Source organism: Sceloporus occidentalis, unplaced genomic scaffold (assembly GCF_023333645.1).
Source record: "Sceloporus occidentalis isolate IW3139 unplaced genomic scaffold, rSceOcc1.0.p SCAF_31, whole genome shotgun sequence".
NCBI lineage: Eukaryota > Metazoa > Chordata > Lepidosauria > Squamata > Phrynosomatidae > Sceloporus > Sceloporus occidentalis.
Window position 1 is genome coordinate 140,266 of NW_028317011.1, and position 18,760 is coordinate 159,025.

General features: G+C 40.4%; 1 protein-coding gene across 1 annotated transcript; it reads left to right on the forward strand.

Annotated features, from left to right (window-relative positions):
* Positions 1-1,633: 1,633 nt before the first annotated feature.
* On the forward strand, positions 1,634-16,365 carry LOC149298644 (ubiquitin carboxyl-terminal hydrolase 3-like). The gene is made up of 15 exons (XM_089487020.1): positions 1,634-1,724; positions 5,540-5,600; positions 7,684-7,821; positions 7,931-8,014; positions 8,227-8,308; positions 8,556-8,638; positions 9,339-9,452; positions 10,001-10,114; positions 10,520-10,666; positions 11,358-11,464; positions 11,849-11,929; positions 12,336-12,454; positions 12,668-12,781; positions 15,699-15,766; positions 16,200-16,365. Exons 1-15 carry the CDS (start codon positions 1,634-1,636, stop codon positions 16,363-16,365), a joined length of 1,569 nt encoding a protein of 522 aa, XP_089343146.1.
* Positions 16,366-18,760: the final 2,395 nt, after the last annotated feature.

The following is an 18,760-nucleotide window of genomic DNA, read 5'->3' on the forward strand; positions in this document are numbered from 1 at the left end:
TAAGTGCTGGAACCTAGGCATGATGGGACTGTGATTGCTGTTAGCAATCACACTCCTATCATGCTAAGTCAGCCAGTACATGCTGAAACCTAGCTAGCTGCCCCCCTTGTGTATTGATGCTGCCAGCAATATGGGGTCTGCACATCACTTATAGCCACCCTGTACCAGCATGTACTGGCTGCCTGGGTATGATAGGAGTGTGATTGCTAACAGCAATCACAGTCCTATCATGCCTAGGTTCCAGCACTTACACATCCATGCTATCACACACACACTCATTCATTCATATACTCATTTATTCACAGATTCATTCCCTCAATCACGCTGTTAGCAATCACACTCCTATCATGCCAAGTCATATTGCTAATTTTTTTGGTCCAATTGTGGTGTGTTACCTACTTTTATTAAAAATGTGAGTTTTTATTATTATTTTTAAAGGTGGGGGGTAATTTTCGGTTTTGGCTAAGTGAACCGTGAATGTTTTGGTCCAGAATTTTCATTTTGGTGCATCCCTAGAATAAATAGAACTATTTCATTTTTAATTATCCTGAGTCCTGAATTTGTAGTCCAGAAATTAGTGAGAGGGAAAAGTAAAGGTTTTGTGTCCTTTACTGTATTTTAATCTGCATATTTTATTAAAGGCCATATTTTCTCACTGTGAAAAATGAGTGCGGCCCGCACACGTATACAATTCTGATGAAGTGGCCCACTGCAGAAAAAACTTAGACACCCCTGGGGTAGACAGTGAGAAGGGGGGGTAGGGAGAGGGTAGCTAGGGAGAGGGTAGCTAGTGAGAAGGGGGGGAGGAGAGGGTAGCTAGTGAGAAGGGGGGTAGGGAGAGGGTAGCTGGTAAGAAGGAGGGGTAGGGAGAGAGTAGCTAGTGTGAAGGGGGCCGTGGGGAGAGGGTAGCTAGTGAGAAGGGAGGGTAGGGAGAGGGTGGCTAGTGAGAAGGGGGTAGGGAGAGGGTAGATAGTATGAGAGATGGGGAGAAAGTGGGGATCTGATGGGGGAAAATACTGTCCCCCTCAGATTTTTAGGGGTTCCTGCGCCCATGCTGATGGGGAGAAAAAAGGGGGTATCAGGTAGGGAATATGCTATCCCCCAGATGTTTAGGGTTTCCTATGCCCATGTATAGGAAGCATTGAAAAAAAGAATTTTAATTGTATTTGGTTGCCGCGCCGAACAAAGCTGGCCCTCCTCTGATTAAAGGGAAATTACCCCTGATTTTAACCCTCTGGTCTTGTAGGTGTACAATAGCCCTGGCAATGAGGGATCTGTTGTAAGGAGGCCCATAACTCTCCATATGCACATGACACGAGCTGTGCTGCCAATGCCTTCATCTGCACCATACGAATCCTGGTGATGGCACACATTTTGACATTAATGAAGGTGTAGTGCTTGGTGAAAGGTGCCGAGACTCTAACAACAACTTGGATGCACATCGGTGCTTTGTGCTAGGGGGTGTGGCGATCAGATGGGTAACAGTTGCTATGGGGACCAAGAAGAGGACGCAGTAGGCGGGGCGATACCGGCGAATCCAGACGTCACGCAGCCCCGCCCTTAGGTTCCCATGCAGGAAATAGTCCCGGTTTAAGAATATTGTGTATTACTCTTTGTGTCCCTCCGCTCTGCCATGGAGTGCCCACATCTTACCGCCAGTGTCTGCATCGCTCTGGACTCCGCTGCCTTTCCCAGCGGCTGCCCCTCTTCGTGGTGCTGCAGCGGTGAGTCCGGCTCCTCCTCCTCGAACTCTTCGCGGTGGTGGAAGAGGACGCAGCGCCGCCTGGCTGCGGTTCCCAGGAAAGTCCCCGGCTCCGGGCACGGCCTAGTGGGGAGTTTTTATTGTAAAGAGCAGGGAGCCGGGGCCTAAGAGAAATATCACATTCCTTTTGTTTACACCGTATTGTGTGTAAAATGATGACATAGTGCGTGTCTCTCAATTATCGTATATATATTGAATAAAGTCTATAAACAAGGGTAGACGTATATATATGCATTTCAGGGCACGTGATACTAACCGTATATACATTTTTTATGATGTGCATCATGTGTATGGAAAGTGAATATGTGTTTGGGGTACACATTCTAAACAAAAGCATGTTCCCATAGACGCACGTGACATGTATGTACACATGGCATAGTGAAACTTGTAACATCATTCTTTGTCATCACATTCCCTAGAACAGCCTGATCCAGGAAACACAGGAGCCGATGATCCATGTTATATATATATATATATATATATATATATATATATATATATATATATATATCTCATCTGGGTATGTTCAGTTAGTTTGATATAGCCCATGCGAATGAGTAAACATATACATTATTATTCTTTATAAAACTCGTTTCACATTATTTATAAATAATATTTGATCACAATGTAAATACATCGATGGAAACATTGCAGTAACGACTCGGATGGAAACCCCAGTACCCTGCATCCGATTACAGCATCCTTTGAGGGAAACAAAAAGCGTAAAATGCTAGAACAATGGGGTTATGAATGAAGAGCAGTTCTGCAGTGAAGGGGTTAAATAAGTGCAATCGGTAGGAAGATTCAGTTGGTTTTCCAAGGTTATTGCTCCACATTTAGTTCTTTGCCCTGGAATTGCGGTTACATTCGAGGGGTATGTTCCTGTTTGTAATGGTTGGAGCTAACAGGACAATTTCTAAAGCAGCTGCGGGGCTTGCGCCATTGTGCTATCTGTGGCCCCCAGCGATCCGCTATAGATTATATATAGATATATACTTGTACTTTACGTGCATCCGGGATTTCCTGGTGTTTACTGTGATGGAAGTGCAGGAGGTGGGGGGTATAAGGCTGTAGTAAGCGTGGAGGGGTAGTCTATGTGTAATCTCCTCATATTGTTGGAAGAAGCCGCTCGCACTGCAGTGATTGTGGTTTCTGAATCCTGATTTCCTTGGGCGAGGCTGCCTTCTTACTTCTTTATGCTTCTCTTTACTTTTATGTCCTTTAACCCTTCAGTTGCTATTTGCTGCTTAACTCCTCTTGTAACAGTACCAGACGTCCTATTTTGGCAGGTGACATTAACTAGTTAATAAATACATTCAAGTATTCAATACAAATAGTTTTTCAGGTCTTTGCCGCTTATCCTATGTTAACTATATTTGCAACAATTTGGCCGGTGGGCATTTTCATGCATAGATAGTTTTTTTCCTTTTTAAAAAAATAAATAAAATATATATATATTTATAGTATGGATTTAGAAATGATTTTGTTTTTATCTTGGCTGTTAAAATTGTAAATAAAGCAGATTTCAAGGCATTGAAAAAAGAGGGAAGTGTCAAATCATGGATTACAAAGACTCAAAGAAAGTGATGGCAGATAAGGGCTCCCGGATTACAGTACTGATCAGATATTATTTATCCCCGGAGGCTTTGGATTTATGATAAAGTTAATGCCTATGGGGTTTTTAAGCATTGCACCCACATCCATTTAACTGGATACACCTTGTGTATGTCTGTTCTTTAACATTTACATGGCTTTGGATTTGAACATGTCTGCTAGCTTTACTCATACACACCTTCTGTAATCGAGTGCCTTCTCCGAACAATACTGATCTAGAGTGTCAGTGCACCGGGGGTTTTCATCTTTGTCCTAATAACTAAGGTCAGGCAAGGTTATCTGTATTACGCGTACGAGTCTCCTGCGAGCGTACGATAAGTCATGATGTTACAAGGAAGATAAAAGGTAGGGTGTGGATTTTATAATTCAATTTGAAGAACTGGCCCAATACGTCTGAAATCTTTTGAAAACACAAAGCCTTGTAATAGGACAGTACAACTTATATTAACACTGTACGTAAAGGACATAATAGTGGCATATAATTATCATTTCCCCCCTTTCTTATGATGCTCGGCTCATCATCACCCTCTGTATTTGTATAACTTTTGTTTATATTGTAACCGATTGAAAATTGTCTTGTTTGTGTTAAGTGCACCTTACAATTTTGACATCCTGGACTAAGTTGGCAAATTTCCTGGATAATCTATATTTCACAATGTTTCCTACTTTTAGCGTTAGTTACGTTTAACGGTTTAACTCCTAAATGTTTCTTTCTTTAACCATTGTAACACATGGACACAATATGGTGTTGTTAATATAGAGCATGGGCATGCAAGTCCTATGACTTGCATGCCCATGGGTTGCAGTGCCAATGGGGTAATTATACCAATGCTGCATGGGGCAATTGGTAAATGGCTTATATACAATATGGAGGATTGTGCATCGCTGGTAAAACCTCCACAGTGAACTTATGCTGTGGCACGTGGCGTGCGTCCTTGAAATGGAACACAGGGGGATATGATGTTATAGCCCGGCCCTCGGTATAGAGCATGGAGGGCTTGCAGGTAAGTAGTCGTTGAGTGGCTGACCTTTCAACTTCTTGTAGCTTTTCTCGGTGTTAAATGGAAAAAATAAAGTGTTTGGCTAGTAACTGACTGGTATTTATCTATCTGTGTCAACAAAGTTGTTCAACTTGAAAAAGGAAAATGTACCGTATTGGCTCGGATATAGGCCGCCCCCGTATATAGGCCGCACCCTAAAAGTTTGGTTCTTTTTTAATGAAAAAGTTTTTTTCATAGACATGCTGCCACTCTGTCCCCCCCCTGAGATATGCTGCCACTGTCCCCCCCCCCCGAGATATGCTGCCACTGTCCTCCTCCCCCTCCCGAGATATGCTGCCACTCTGCCCCCCCGACTTACCAGAGCAGACTCCCGTGTGTTCGGCGGGGGACAAATACGCAATACGCGTATACAACTTCCGGTGCCGGCACGTCTGCATGATGTGCTTTAACAATCTCCCTTGCCGGGACTCCCCCCCCCCTAGGAATTCCCGGCAAGGGAGATTGTTAAAGCACATCGTGCAGATGTGCCGGCAGCGGAGGCTGTTTACGCGCATCGCCGCTGCCGGTGAACGTCCGCACGATGCGCTTAGGCAACCTCTCGTGCCGGCACTCCCCCCGTGGAAAGTGCTGGCAGGGGAGGCTGTCTGAGCGTATCAGAGAGTAGGATACGGGTCCCCTGCACCGCTGCGGGGGATCTGTATCCTAACCCCGCTGCCTGCCCGGCGCCCGGGACTGCATGTCCCGGCCGTCGGGCGCTAGACCCCGAATATAGGCTGCACCCCCACTTTAAAGACTTAAAGTGGGGGGAAAAAGTGCAGCCTATATTTGAGCCAATACGGTATTTCTTTCAAAAGAGCAGAGATTAGTGATGAGGAAAGCAGGTGCATTGCATTGGTTTACCGCGCATGTGGATCAAATTATTGAAAATATAGAATCTTGTTTTGGCTAATGTTCTAGATTCAGCCTCGTATTTAATCTTTTAATATGAATTTTTAACTGAAGTAATTAAGATGTTTTTATGGGATGATAGCGTGTTTAATCATTGAAGGTTCCCCTGTAAATCCAATGAAATCCTGTTGCTGACTTTCTCCTCTGTACAGCCTCTCACTTGGTGGATGTTATTGGTAAATCATTTATTTTGTTTTATTTGTTTCGTTGATAGTGTGCCGTTCAAACAAAAGCCCGTGGGTCTGCCTGACGTGTTCCAGTGTCCACTGTGGAAGGTGAGTGTAGGAAGCTTGGCCCAAACACTGTTCTCTCTACTATATTCGTTAAGAAATCTTAAATAGTCCCCTATTATAAAACTGACGTGATGTTTAAAAACATAATCTCGTATAGATACACTTCTCTTACTATTTCTATAAGCCATGTGTTAGAAAAGATTCCTCGAAGAAACACACGCTAATGTCCTGCTAGGATGCGCATGATCATTATTGTCTTATTGTCAAGTCTTATTGTCACATACACAACAATCTCTTGCTAGCATACAAAAACTAGGATGTTTGGGTGACTTTCCCCTCTCACATGATAATGCAATTTGATGGATACTTTTTTCTACCTTTTAGGATTTAATCGTTTGGTCCATCCTTTCCTGCTATAAAAACCTGGAATGTTATTTGGTCCTTGTTCTGCTCTTATACTCAGGATTGCCTTATTTGTGGCTTCAGTGATCTACCTGTGACTGAATAAGCAGGCCTATATAGAATTTTTTAAACAATATATCTATATTGATGATTATGGGCTATAAAGTTCCACAACAGCTAGAGATCTGCCCTTTGATCAGGCACTCTTCAGGGCCGAACTGGCCTACCAGGATACCGGGAAATTTCCCGCTGGGCCGGTCACTCCGTGGGCCAGTCGCGGGAGACAAACTTTCAAAACAGCCGCTGAGCGGCTGCGAGCGGTATTGAAAGCAGCACCCAGGCCGCCTCCTCCCGGCGCCTAATGAAGTTAAGGGGGGCGGTGCACACACCGCACCGCCCAATGGCAGTGCCTCAGCACTCAGCTGGGGCACGACCATTGTGTGGTGTGGTGCGGTGCGTGAACACCAGCCCCTTTAACTTCATGAATCCCGGCCTCCAGCCGCTGCCCTCGCCAGACACCAGAAGCAGTGGTAAGTCGGGCAGGAGGGGGGTGTTATATCGGGGCTTAAGGCTTTTCTGGAGGTAGAGTGCCCCATGATATGCCTTTTAACCCCCTTCATGCTGCTCTGCCCCCAGAAATGCCTTAAAACCCCCTATATGCCCCTCTGCCTCCAGAAATGTCTTATACCCCCCTATATGCCACTGTGCCCCATGATATGCCTTTTAACCCCCTTCATGCCGCTCTGCCTCCAGAAATGCCTTTTAACCACCTAAATGCCACTCTGTCCCATGATATGCCTTTTAACCCCCTATATGCCGCTCTGTCCCGTGATATGCCTTTTATCCCCTATATGCCAGAGTGACATATAGGGGGTAGGTTGGCAAATAAAAAAAAATATATATATTTTTCTCAATCACAGCTTTTCTTAAATATGAAAAAATAGTTTACATGAATTAATAAAGAAATAAACGTTTCTTAAAATAATATTGTGAAGAATAATGTGATCACTGTTTTGTTCCACTGAATAAAATGGAACTTTTTAATCTAAAAATGTTTGCAGTAGTAAATGTTTTGATTCCATTATGGCTAATATATTTCATTTATTAGGGCCTTTTAACACTTTTGCTTTCTGGCATTTTAATACAAATAATGTGATTAAAAGAATGTTTTATAGTTATTTGTATGGCAAATAGTGTGACTCGGGTATATATTAGGGTTGTGTGTGGGTATAAGAGCTCGACCGCGAGATAAACTATATGGGACTGGTCTCCAAATGTTTCGAGGGCTGTTTTTCATTCCCAGTCCGGCCCTGGCACTCTTTAACCATTTAGGTTGAGGCCAAGTTAGCAGATCATCTGTATCGCAGTTGTTTGGAAAATTATATTCCAGCACTCATGTATGTGTTTTAACAGGTATTAAGTCAATTTTAAAATACAAATGAAATCTGCTTTTTATCAGTAGATTCTATAGATTTGAAAACACTAACATTGTAAATCTAGGTAGATAAAAAAGGAAGCAGGTGATAAACCACCGGCATAATCCTTGGAAAAACAGAGAAGCGTTGTTTCATTTGGTAAATTATCCTGATGGTTTGATGACAGAAAAACCATTTTATTGCACAGGTCATACAATAGGTCAGTACCGTTTCATTGCAAGCAGGGAATGGATAACGGGAAAACATGTTGGGGTTTGTAAAAAAATTCTACCTTATTTTTGTCACAGATATGTAAATGGCCATGCCAAGAAACATTATGAGGATGCTCAATCCCCACTCGCTAATCACAAGCGACCAGAAAAGTCAGACAAGGAGAAGACTCAACACACAGTTTGTATGGACTGCAGCAGTTACAGCACATACTGGTCAGTAGCGTTGCCTTGTTAACCTTTTATCTTGGTATTTAAGATAAATGAGCATGAATGTTTGGGAATGTCAGTCTGTTCTAAATACCCCATTATTTCTTCTCTACAGCTACCGCTGTGATGACTTTGTGGTGAACGATACAAAGCTCTGTTTAGTCCAGAAAGTTCGAGAACACTTGCAGAATTTGGAAAAGTGAGTATCTCTGTAGCACTCAAGCCAAAAACCTCTTAGTTAATTTATAGGTTTTGGTAAACATTTTGCGTTCCTGTATAACATTTCCCCCCTTTCTCCTAATTTCGTAAATTGTCTAAGTCTGTTTAGGCGTTATATCGATGCCTTGCCGGTGTATGATTAGTGTTTAGAATTTACTAACTACGTATTGTTTGCATCTGTCCTTTTGATAGCTCTGCATTTACAGCAGATAGACATCGTAAAAGAAAACTATTGGAGAATGCCTCGCATAATAAGAAGCTGCTTAAAGTGAATGTAAGTATCACCCAGTGTACCTACCATTTGGCTAATATGTAATGGGCTACTCTACATGCGTGATTGAGTAAATGACCAATTAAGTATGTAGCCCTTTCAAACTGTATGCTGTAGTTCTTTTCTTGTTTTTAATGTAGAGTATATTTGTATGTGTATGTATTTGTGGTTATCAGATGTTTGCCATTCTTTACAACAGTGCAATATATTTAGTGCAGTAATCAGGTTACTACGGAATTGTCTTTTTCAGGGAAGCACAACCGCTCTTTGTGCTACAGGTCTCAGAAATCTGGGGAATACCTGCTTCATGAATGCAATTCTTCAATCGCTCAGGTAATCTTGTGTGTTCTTTGTTCTGCTTTTTTTTTTTTATTTAACAATTTATATATGAATGGTTAGACTAGATGGACCAGATGTCTCTTATCTGCAGTTCAAAGTCTGTTTCTTGATTTTTTGGGATATTTAAAAAATTACTTAGAATAATCTTTATGTAAATGTGTGTATACAATACATATGTGTGCGTTAGATTATATATATATGTATATATATAATCGTTACATAAGTTATGGTGGGTAAAGGTGATGGAAACCCTTCCACTTAAATTTAAGGGGTAGTACAAGTATTATTAAACACTCATCTACAGACACCAGACAAGATAGAAGGCTTGTTTTTCCCTCAGAAATCTCATGATGCTGCCACAACCACAGGGGATTCTGGGTAGGCGCATGCAAATAAGGCTAACAATTATCACCTTTGCCTCTATATCCACTTTATACATGGATCCCTTGAAAATTGTTAGCCTTATTTGCATGCGCCTACCCAGAATCCCTTGTGGTTGTGGCAGCACCATGAGATTTCTGAGTGAAAAACAACCCTTCTGGTTTGTCTGGTGTCTGTAGATGAGTGTTTAATAATACTTGTACTACTTATATATATATAATCATGGGGGGGGGCAAAAAACGTGATGGCTCACACAGCACCAGTGTGCTATTTTCAGGCCCTGCTCCTTATTCTCCTATCTGTCCTCTTACAGCAACATTGAGCAGTTCTGCTGCTACTTCAAGGAACTACCAGCTGTAGAGCTTCGCAACGGAAAGACAGCAGGACGCCGAATCTACCACACGCGTAGTCAAGGAGAAGTTAATGTGTGAGTTACTGGGTGTAAAGCAGGTGGCACAAAGTTTGCTGATCTGTAAACTAGAGGAGTTTGTATTTTTCCTAATCCCAGTGGATCAGTGGAAATAAGAGAGAAGTTTGTGTAATGACTGCATAGCTATTGAGCAGGCTAGTCAGAAGACTTGTGACATATCCAAAGTCATATTAAAAGAAAATATATTAATGGAATGAAAATTTTGTATTGCTTGCTTTCAAGATACCCATGCTGATCTTCCACCCTCAGACAATCTGTCCTTGTTTCATAAGAGCCGACTGCATTTGACGGATATTGATGTGTTCTACTAATTATAAGATATTCACTAATATTCGAGACAGAAGGAGACTGCAGAGCAGATGAGTGCGGCAGAAGGAGTTGTCAGACTGCGGTTAGGATAACATTAAAAAAGCCTATCTCTTGAAGTATGTAACAGTAAAAAAACAGTTAAGATGGAAAAAATGAGAATTATAGGATGAGTAATTTATATTAGGGCTCAAAGTTTAGTGTGTGTGTTCTGAAATAACGATTTATCTTTTTTGTAGATCGCTGGTTGAAGAGTTTAGGAAGACACTGTGTTCGTTGTGGCAAGGCAGCCAGGCGGCATTTAGTCCGGAATCCTTATTCTATGTGGTATGGAAGATCATGCCGAACTTCAGGTAACACAGTTTAAAGAGAAGCTAGATTTGATTGTTACATAGGGGAGCTTTTAAATTACAATAACTTGAATTGAATTCTTAAACGCGTTGTGGATTTTAGTTTTTTTTAAATCACCTTAACTCTTCCAGTATAAGCTAAATATGTGCTAGGGTTCTGATGTTTGGCAAACATGCAGACAATATATGACGTTAACTGATTTATGATGTCACCAATCAGTCAAAAACCAGCTTGTACTTTTACATCACTGAGCCACTTTTCTAATTTTGGCAGGGATTAATACCAAATGAATCATTTCCTAATGAACCTCTGTTCTTGTGAATTAGTTCCTGGCACAAACTAATCAAGCGTAGGCAGTATTGTTTTCCACAACTCTATTATTTGTAAACGAAAACCTACTTCTTCAGGGGTTATCAGCAGCAAGACGCCCATGAGTTCATGCGCTATCTATTGGACCATCTCCATCTGGAGCTACAGGGTGAGGTTGATGGTTCTTCCCACGCTGTCATGTCACAAGCAGACAGCAGTCAGTCCACAAGCAGCAAATGTTGGATGTGAGTGACCACTACATTTTCAATGTTCATGGGATTTACTCAGAAACAAATGGGTCATAAATCTGAGTTTCCATTTCTGTTTTATATTTGTTGCCAAAACCCAACATCAAAATCTTGTGAAAACCTAGGGAACAACATTTGTTCTACCATGTGATACGTTGTTATAACCTTTTATTGACCAGTCTAAGCAACTTTATAAACATTCCTTTACATTCTTTTTAAATATGGCTAACGAATAAGAGAAATGATATCTGGTTACAGTGGGTGAGGGATTCTTTTTTTGGGCTTTCACGAAACCACCAATGGAGGGCACCTAAGATATATATATAGACATATAGATATAGATATATATGTTATGTATATCAAAAGTAAGTAACAAAATGACCTTCACCCAAAAAAGTTTTATAACCATTTCAAAATCAGAAGCTGCAATTTGCGAAATAGTTAATTAAAAAAAATCATGACATATACTTAAAAAGGTGCATACATTCCGCAAACAGCAAGCATATAAGGTAGGCATCATACAAGATCCTCCACCATTGTCGTAGTGACCTGCTACCTTTCTCAAGGGTTAAATCCAATTATTTGTGTGGCTGTATTTTGTTTGTTTTTTAATCCTTTTCAGTTTTGGTTTACAGCTCATGAGTTAAACCTGTGTGAACCATTTGCTATTTTTCTCCCTCTTTTATAGAAATGGTGCATCAACAGTGGTGACCTCTGTGTTTGGTGGTGTTCTACAGAATGAAGTAAACTGTCTAATATGTGGCACAGAATCCAGAAAGTTTGATCCATTCCTAGGTATGATCTTTACCCTCCCTCATGTTGGAAAATCAGGATCACTTTGTTTGCCCATTTGAAGATCGCTGCACCTGTTAGCATCAGCTCCAAGAATAGTGAGGTTGGCTCTGTATAATGTGTATTATTTAAATTGGACTTCCCAGAAGTCACCTCCTTGATTAAACTATGCATTATACTGGGTACAGATCAGTCCTGTACTCAGTATATGCCTCTTTATAATGCATAGTGGTTCCAGGGAGTTTTTTTTAAAGAAGTTAAAAAAAAAAACCACACTTGGTTTGTTGGCAGTTAATGCATTCAAACAATGTAGTTAGACGTAACTGTAGCTGGTAGACGTAAATATATTGTGACTTGCATAATCTCGATCTCCCTTTCCTTTTCAAGATCTCTCCTTAGATATTCCAAGTCAATTCCGTAACAAGCGTTGTAAGAACCAAGAAAATGGACCAGTCTGCACACTCAAAGGTACCTTTTTTTTTTTTCCTTTTTTTTTTTTTCTATGCTGTAGAAATTGAAGCTGTCCCCTTATAGAATATCCAGATTGCTACATGTATAACAATATGGGCAATAGGCTGAATATATGCCGTATAGTGGTATACAATTTCATCTGCAATCTAGTTTACGTTACATGTGTAATACTTGTGATTTAGATAACCATAAATCTCATTTAAAAAAAAAAAAAAAATCCTGCTGCACATTACATAATATAATCTTGGTACGACAATGTTATTGTGTAGAATGCTTAGCCCTATACAGTGAGCCTTCTCCAGCCCTAGTAACGCTGCATTTTCTTTATTTAGTAAACCGGGGTCATGCTTTGTAAGGTTTTTTTTTTTTGTTGTCTTTCCCAGCTATTTTTTTTCTCTTTCAGACTGTCTTCGCAGCTTTACAGACCTGGAAGAGCTGGATGAGACAGAGCTTTATATGTGCTTGAAATGCAAAAAAAAGCAAAAATCTACCAAGAAATTCTGGATCCAGAAATTACCAAAGGTTGGCAGGCAACTGAACGTTCCTCAGTACTGTCCATTACAGTGGAAAAAATCATAAACCTACTCAATCTTGTAGCATTGAACTTTTAAATGTTCCCAACTGTTAAGCCTAACACATTAAATGAGAAGTTAAGCCTGTGGGCTTTTAGTGAGCATCTGGGACTTCTAGTGTAATGGTATGAGGGACTATACATTTAGTTTTTGTGTTTTGCAGGTCCTTTGCTTACACTTGAAGAGGTTCCATTGGACTGCTTATTTAAGAAACAAAGTGGACACTTATGTAGACTTTCCTCTGCGTGGGTTGGACATGAAGTGCTTCTTGTTAGAGGTATAGTCATCATTTTTGTTCATTTCAATTTCATTGAAATAGAGCAGTTAGAGGACCATTTACCTCTAATTTTAAGATACTGGTTGAACATGTATGTCCCCAAAGCCTTTCTGTTCTCCAAACATAGAGCTGCTGATGTCCTCTCCTTTGCTAGTGCTGGCATTTTGGCTTGTTAAGGGAGTGTTGTCTGTACATCCACTTGTGTTTTTGCTTCAATATGGCTGCTGTCAGACTGAAGGATATGGTTTCTCCTTTAATGTATACATTTTTATCCTTATATTTAGACTTTACATCCTTTACGTTTTTGGATATATTTGTCACATCTCTGAGCAGGCCTACTAATCTTGTCCCCCTAGTACATGAACCTCCAATGTCTTATACCAGGTAGCATTCTAAACCCTCTTCCCACTACCACTAAAAGCTCCTCTCTATAGTTTATTACCATCAGCTACAATGTTGCTATTATTGAGGAACAAAATTATGCCCAGGTTTTTCTGGTGTACGTTATAGCATATAAACACCCAGTTTGTATGTGTCTTGCCGTGCAATGATTGTGTACTGTCACCTACATGGGCCCAGTGCATAGTCTAGGTCAGGGGTGTCCAAGTTTTTTCTGCAGTGGGCCACTTCATCAGAATTGTATACGTGCGAGGGCCGCACTCATTTTTCACTGAGAGAAAATATGGCCTTTAATAAAATATGCAGATTAAAATAAAGTAAATGACACAAAACCTTTACTTTTCTCTCACTGATTTCTGGGATTTCTGGGCCTATAAATTCAGGATTCTGGATAAGTAAAAATAAAATAGTTCTATTTATTTTAGGGATGCACTAAAATGAAAATTCTGGACCAAAACCAAAAATTCAGGGTTCACTTAGCCGAAACTGAAAGTGACCCCCCCCCCCAACACTTTTAATAAAAGTAAGTTACACACCAAAATTGTACAAAAAAATTATATATTATGATTGTTAACAGCAATCTCAGGCATACCCAGATTCCAGCAGTACTGGTTGGCTGGGCATTGTATTTTTTGTCCAATTTTAGTGTGTAACCACACTTTTATTAAAAGTAATACACCACAATTGGACAAAAAAAATCAACAATATGACTTGGCATGATTGGAGTGTGATTGCTAACAGCAAACACACTCTTTTTATACCCAGGCAACCAGTGAATGCTGGAACCTAGGCATGATGAGACTGTGATTGCTGTTAGCAGATTGCTGTTAGCTGTTAGCAATCACACTCCTATCATCCCAAGTCAGCCAATACATGCTGGTACAGGGTGGCTGTGAGTGCAGACCCCATACTGCTGGCAGCCTCAATACACAAGGGGGGCAGCTAGCCAGGTTTCAGCATGTACTGGCTGACTTGGCATGATAGGAGTGTGATTGCTAACAGCAAGCATAGTCCCATCATGCCTAGGTTCCAGCACTTACACATCCATGCTATCACACACACACAAACTCATTCATTCACAGATTCATTCCCTCAATCAGACATACTCATTCACACAATAGACCCTCCCACAAGTAAGCAGCAGGGCTCTTATGATCCTGGCTGCCGATCTCACGCGGGCCGCACCTCGAGGTTCCGCGGGCCGCATGTTGGACGCCCCTGGTCTAGGTTAATGGTGTACGTGTTAGATTCTTCATTGTAGAGGGGAAGGCTATTTAAAGAATCCAATAACTATTTATATGCAAGCAAACCTTCCGAAACTCTATATTGTTTCCCTAAAGAAGGGAAAAAAAGACATAAAACGTGTGTAAAGCATATAAAACAATACTCTAGCATGCAATTCTCCATGCATACAAGTCACTTAAAATGTATAGCATAAATAATCACACCAACAATATGACATAATTGTTGCATGTGTTACATTGAATGCTTATCTCAGAGGAGCACTGCTAAAAACAATTTCTTCAGCCCTGTATGATAAATTTGCTGTAACTTCCTATTGTAACTGGGTATGTTAAAGATTGAGGCTTATTCACTAAAGAGTGGGTTCTAATAATATGAAAAGCCATCTTCCTCTATTCACTGGGCATTATAAACGGCCAGCGCCTCAGTGTTTCTCCGTTTAAGAATTACCGAATGGCCTCATATAATGCTTACACCGTGAAGTATTTTGATATGGCTGGAACTGCGTTTGCTGAATACATTATTTAAGGCAATGAAGCCCGCTTATTTTCTATTTTGGATTATCTAAAAGCAGTACATTTGGGATTATGCTATCTTGGAATGTATTCCTGTTCTAAATTTGTCTAAAAAGGAAGACCACCCCTTATCATTCAAGAAGGCCGCTCTGTAATTAGCTTGCATTCCCTCCTTTTTCTAGATAAGGTGGTGTGCCTTCATTATCTCAGTCTGTCTGACTGAGTGCACAACTGATTACAGAGCGTGACCTGAGACCTTGTAGTGTTTAATCAAAGTTGATGCTGTTAATTCTGCCAGCATATAAAGAGATGTAAAGTTAAATAGACTTTCAGGACCTCAGAGGTCTCTTCAGATAGGGTTGAGCTGAGAAGATGATTTTTGTTTGCTCTTTCACGGTTTTCCTTCCGAGGACAATAATGTCTGTCTGTCTAGAAACCAACACCTGTACTGTTAGACAGCTGTGCGTTCCCCAAAGCCATGTTTAGATTCTACCCCGCTAATAAATGAGCTACTCTTTAAGCCGCAATAAGACCATGTATATTTTGAAAATGTATTTGATTATTTTTTTTGTTCATCAGCTGAACTGCAGGTAACAAGTTGGGATTCTACGGGGTGATAAGTGAAACTTCCACAGACAAATGGTCTGCTCCTTGTGTCTAGTTGGTCCAGGAGAGCATCATGTAATGTAGTTTTGAATGTATTTGATTTTCCTGTTTTGGGGTCTAACCCATCTCCATCTTTATTCATTTTTCCATCTTAGCCAGAAAACATTGGCCCAGAAAGCTGCCTTTATGATCTTGCAGCTGTTGTCGTTCATCATGGATCTGGGTGAGTATTGTGGTTACTCTGTGCAGCAAACACCTGTCAAACAACCAAGGAACCACAAACTTACTTTTAACCTTTTCGCCACCACAAGCTGTTTTTTAGTGGAAGGGAGCCAACAGCACCGTGACAGTCCTACTTTTTACTGCCACCAGATTTCACAGATTCTCTTTGCAACAAGACTGTTTGACAGTGTGGTGGTTGATGGAGGAGGATCATGAGAGTTTTGTAGTTCATCGGCACTTACCCAGCTAAAATGTTCAATTTTTTTTGTAGTTCATCACCACTTTAATCATATCTTGCCTTACCCACCTAACTTTTTATTTTAGGAAAATACAGCTTCGTTGTAAGTTGCCATAATACTCTATTATCACTCCAAAAGCACTTATATCTTGGAAGAGAACTAGTGAGATTTTTTTTCTTGTCTTCCTCTCCTTAGTGTTGGGTCTGGACACTACACTGCTTATGCGACACATGAAGGACGCTGGTTTCACTTCAATGACAGTACAGTGACTCTGACCGAAGAAGAGACCGTGGTGAAAGCAAAGGCTTATATTCTGTTTTACGTGGAGCGTCCAAGCCCAGTTGTCCCTGAGAAACTCTAAATACCTCTTCTCATTCCCACCACCTTGATATACCTTGCCCCGTCAGGGCTCACCGTTTCATCCTCTGCTAATACTTGATAAAAACAACCCCTTGATTTTTTTTCACTGCACTTTCAAATCTATTGCACACCTAGTGTGGCTGTTAGTACAGAATTCTGTATTGACGGATGCTTTAGCCTTATGGGAGCAAAGATTCTGCAATGGATAGGTGTTAAAGTGCGCTGCCTGTCTGTTTCAAAAATAAATCATGCAGATTCAGATCAAATAACTACAGGTGGTAAGAATATATACGCTTCAGAAATGAAGAGCCGATAATGGCGGTAGTGCCATCTTGATTTATAGGTTTCTTGTTTTTCTTCTTGTGACAGTGCAAAGTCATGCCACTAACTGCTCATTTCTAGGCATATGCATTTCAAAACCCTTCTTATTTTGGGGAGGTATTCAACTGCAAGATTTGGGGCTCATGAATTGGAGACCTTTAAGACAAAAACCAAGAAACTTCATTTAGATGACCTGCCTTAAACTGATCTCCGAGCATCACTCTGTAGGGGATAGTGCCTGCAGCACTAGTTATACCTTCTTGACCAGTGTTAGAAAAGTCCTTAGACACATTGGTCTGTCACAGTGAAATTAGCATTTCTGGTAAGAATATAGTAGATGGCGTTCCTCATATTTATAGAAAATGTTTTTGTTTTTAACTGCTGTGATCCAGAAATGCAAAATAGCACTCTGGCTCTCCAGGGGTTAAAAGTGCCTCTTGTCTCATCTTTATCTGCTTCAGTTATGTATCAAGGTTTTAAGCGGTGACTTAATTGTTATTGCAACTCCGTTATACGTGTCCATAGCCATTGATTCCATAAAAGCCACAATCTGCTAAATGTACTGAGCTCAGGTATCCAGTTTCATTGTGTACTTGTCAATGGGTCTGTTCACAATATACAATATCCAAACAAAACAAACAAAATGTGAATACACACACAGCTGGGTGATAATTCAAAATTCACACACATACTGGAACTAACCAAAAAAAGAAAAAAACAACAACAAATGTTACCAATATACCCCTCATAAGTGCATTGTAGGTATTTTGTAAAGGGCTTGCATCATCCAATCATCACCTGCATGTTTAACCCTCTGAGTGCTGACTTCAGAAACTTGTAATGGACACTTGCAACTGACACTTGAAACGGCACAATTACACCTCTCTCCCAACAAGCCTTTGATACTGAGTCGCTTGCACAGTACAGATGAATTGTTGTAGGTTTGTCTTGTGTTTTTTTTTTTTTTTACTTTTAGCGTTATCACAAAAAAAGGAATATGTTAAGAAAGTGGAATTTTGCCGCTGACCAACATGGTTAACTATATGGCTTGTGTTCAATTGAGGATATACAGCAGTCCTGTTTATCTGCAGCTCTTAACTGGCCCGGAGTATAGCTGATTTGGAATTCTTACTTTTAATGTCAAAGAATGGCTACTTCGGGAAAAAAAATTGAAGTGAAACTTAAATTGGACTATATTGCATTATATAGAATGTCTATTTATATATCGAGTGTATGCAGCCAATGCCTGATTTTGCACTTTTCCTGGGATATTATGAATATACGTTAAACTTTCCTTCCTGAGCTTGCATCCAAGGTGTGGTGTCTAACATGAAGGTACCTGTAACATTGTATCACCCGACATGTGTACTGTACATTATACAGTATTTAGGAGACACAGTTGCCTTAGCCCAGTCCCACTGCCATCTCTCACACAAGACTGTATTTGTATAGTTTGCAGGGGAAATTAAAGGAAAATTAAATTTGTGCATCATGAAGAAGTGTTTATTCAAACTTCTCTTTTTAATCAAACTCGGATATAGCAGTTTTATCTTGCGATTAGATCTTCTTGTTTGAATTGGGCCCTTCTGATGTAATGAGATGTTACATCGAAGCTAGAAGCCAAACTAAACCTGCAAGCCGATTTGTCACTTTTGTCACTTTTGTTAATATTATTTATTAGCGCTGTTCTGGTTTATTTTCTTAGTATTAAGATTTTTGCCCATAGCTGTTTCCACCACATGCATGTAAAGGGCATTTCATGGAGATTTCAAGTAATTTCCCATGGTCCTTCAGTGAAGACTACATCCAATGATGTGCTTTGTGTGCTATGTTTCTGTTGGTGTCTCAGACTGATTTTGCATTATTTGTCGTAATGATAACTGAAAGATTTTAAGTGAATTAAGTTTTCATCTATACATCTGCTGGCAAAGTGACTTGTATCGAATATTGGTAAAACTTCAACAACTGTTACAATGCATGTAGTAAAAACTGCACCCCCCAATATCTGTACTCATATCCAACTACACTCCTAGCTGCCCTAGTCGGTAGGTGCTGCACGACTTCTCTGGAACTCT

Excerpts from the sequence above, each read along its gene's own strand:
- LOC149298644 (XM_089487020.1), top strand. The coding sequence starts at position 1,634 with ATGGAGTGCCCACATCTTACCGCCAGTGTCTGCATCGCTCTGGACTCC. Across the intron at positions 11,465-11,848 it reads AAAGTTTGATCCATTCCTAG|ATCTCTCCTTAGATATTCCA; the intron begins GTATGATCTTTA and ends TTCCTTTTCAAG. Across the intron at positions 15,767-16,199 it reads GTCGTTCATCATGGATCTGG|TGTTGGGTCTGGACACTACA; the intron begins GTGAGTATTGTG and ends TCCTCTCCTTAG.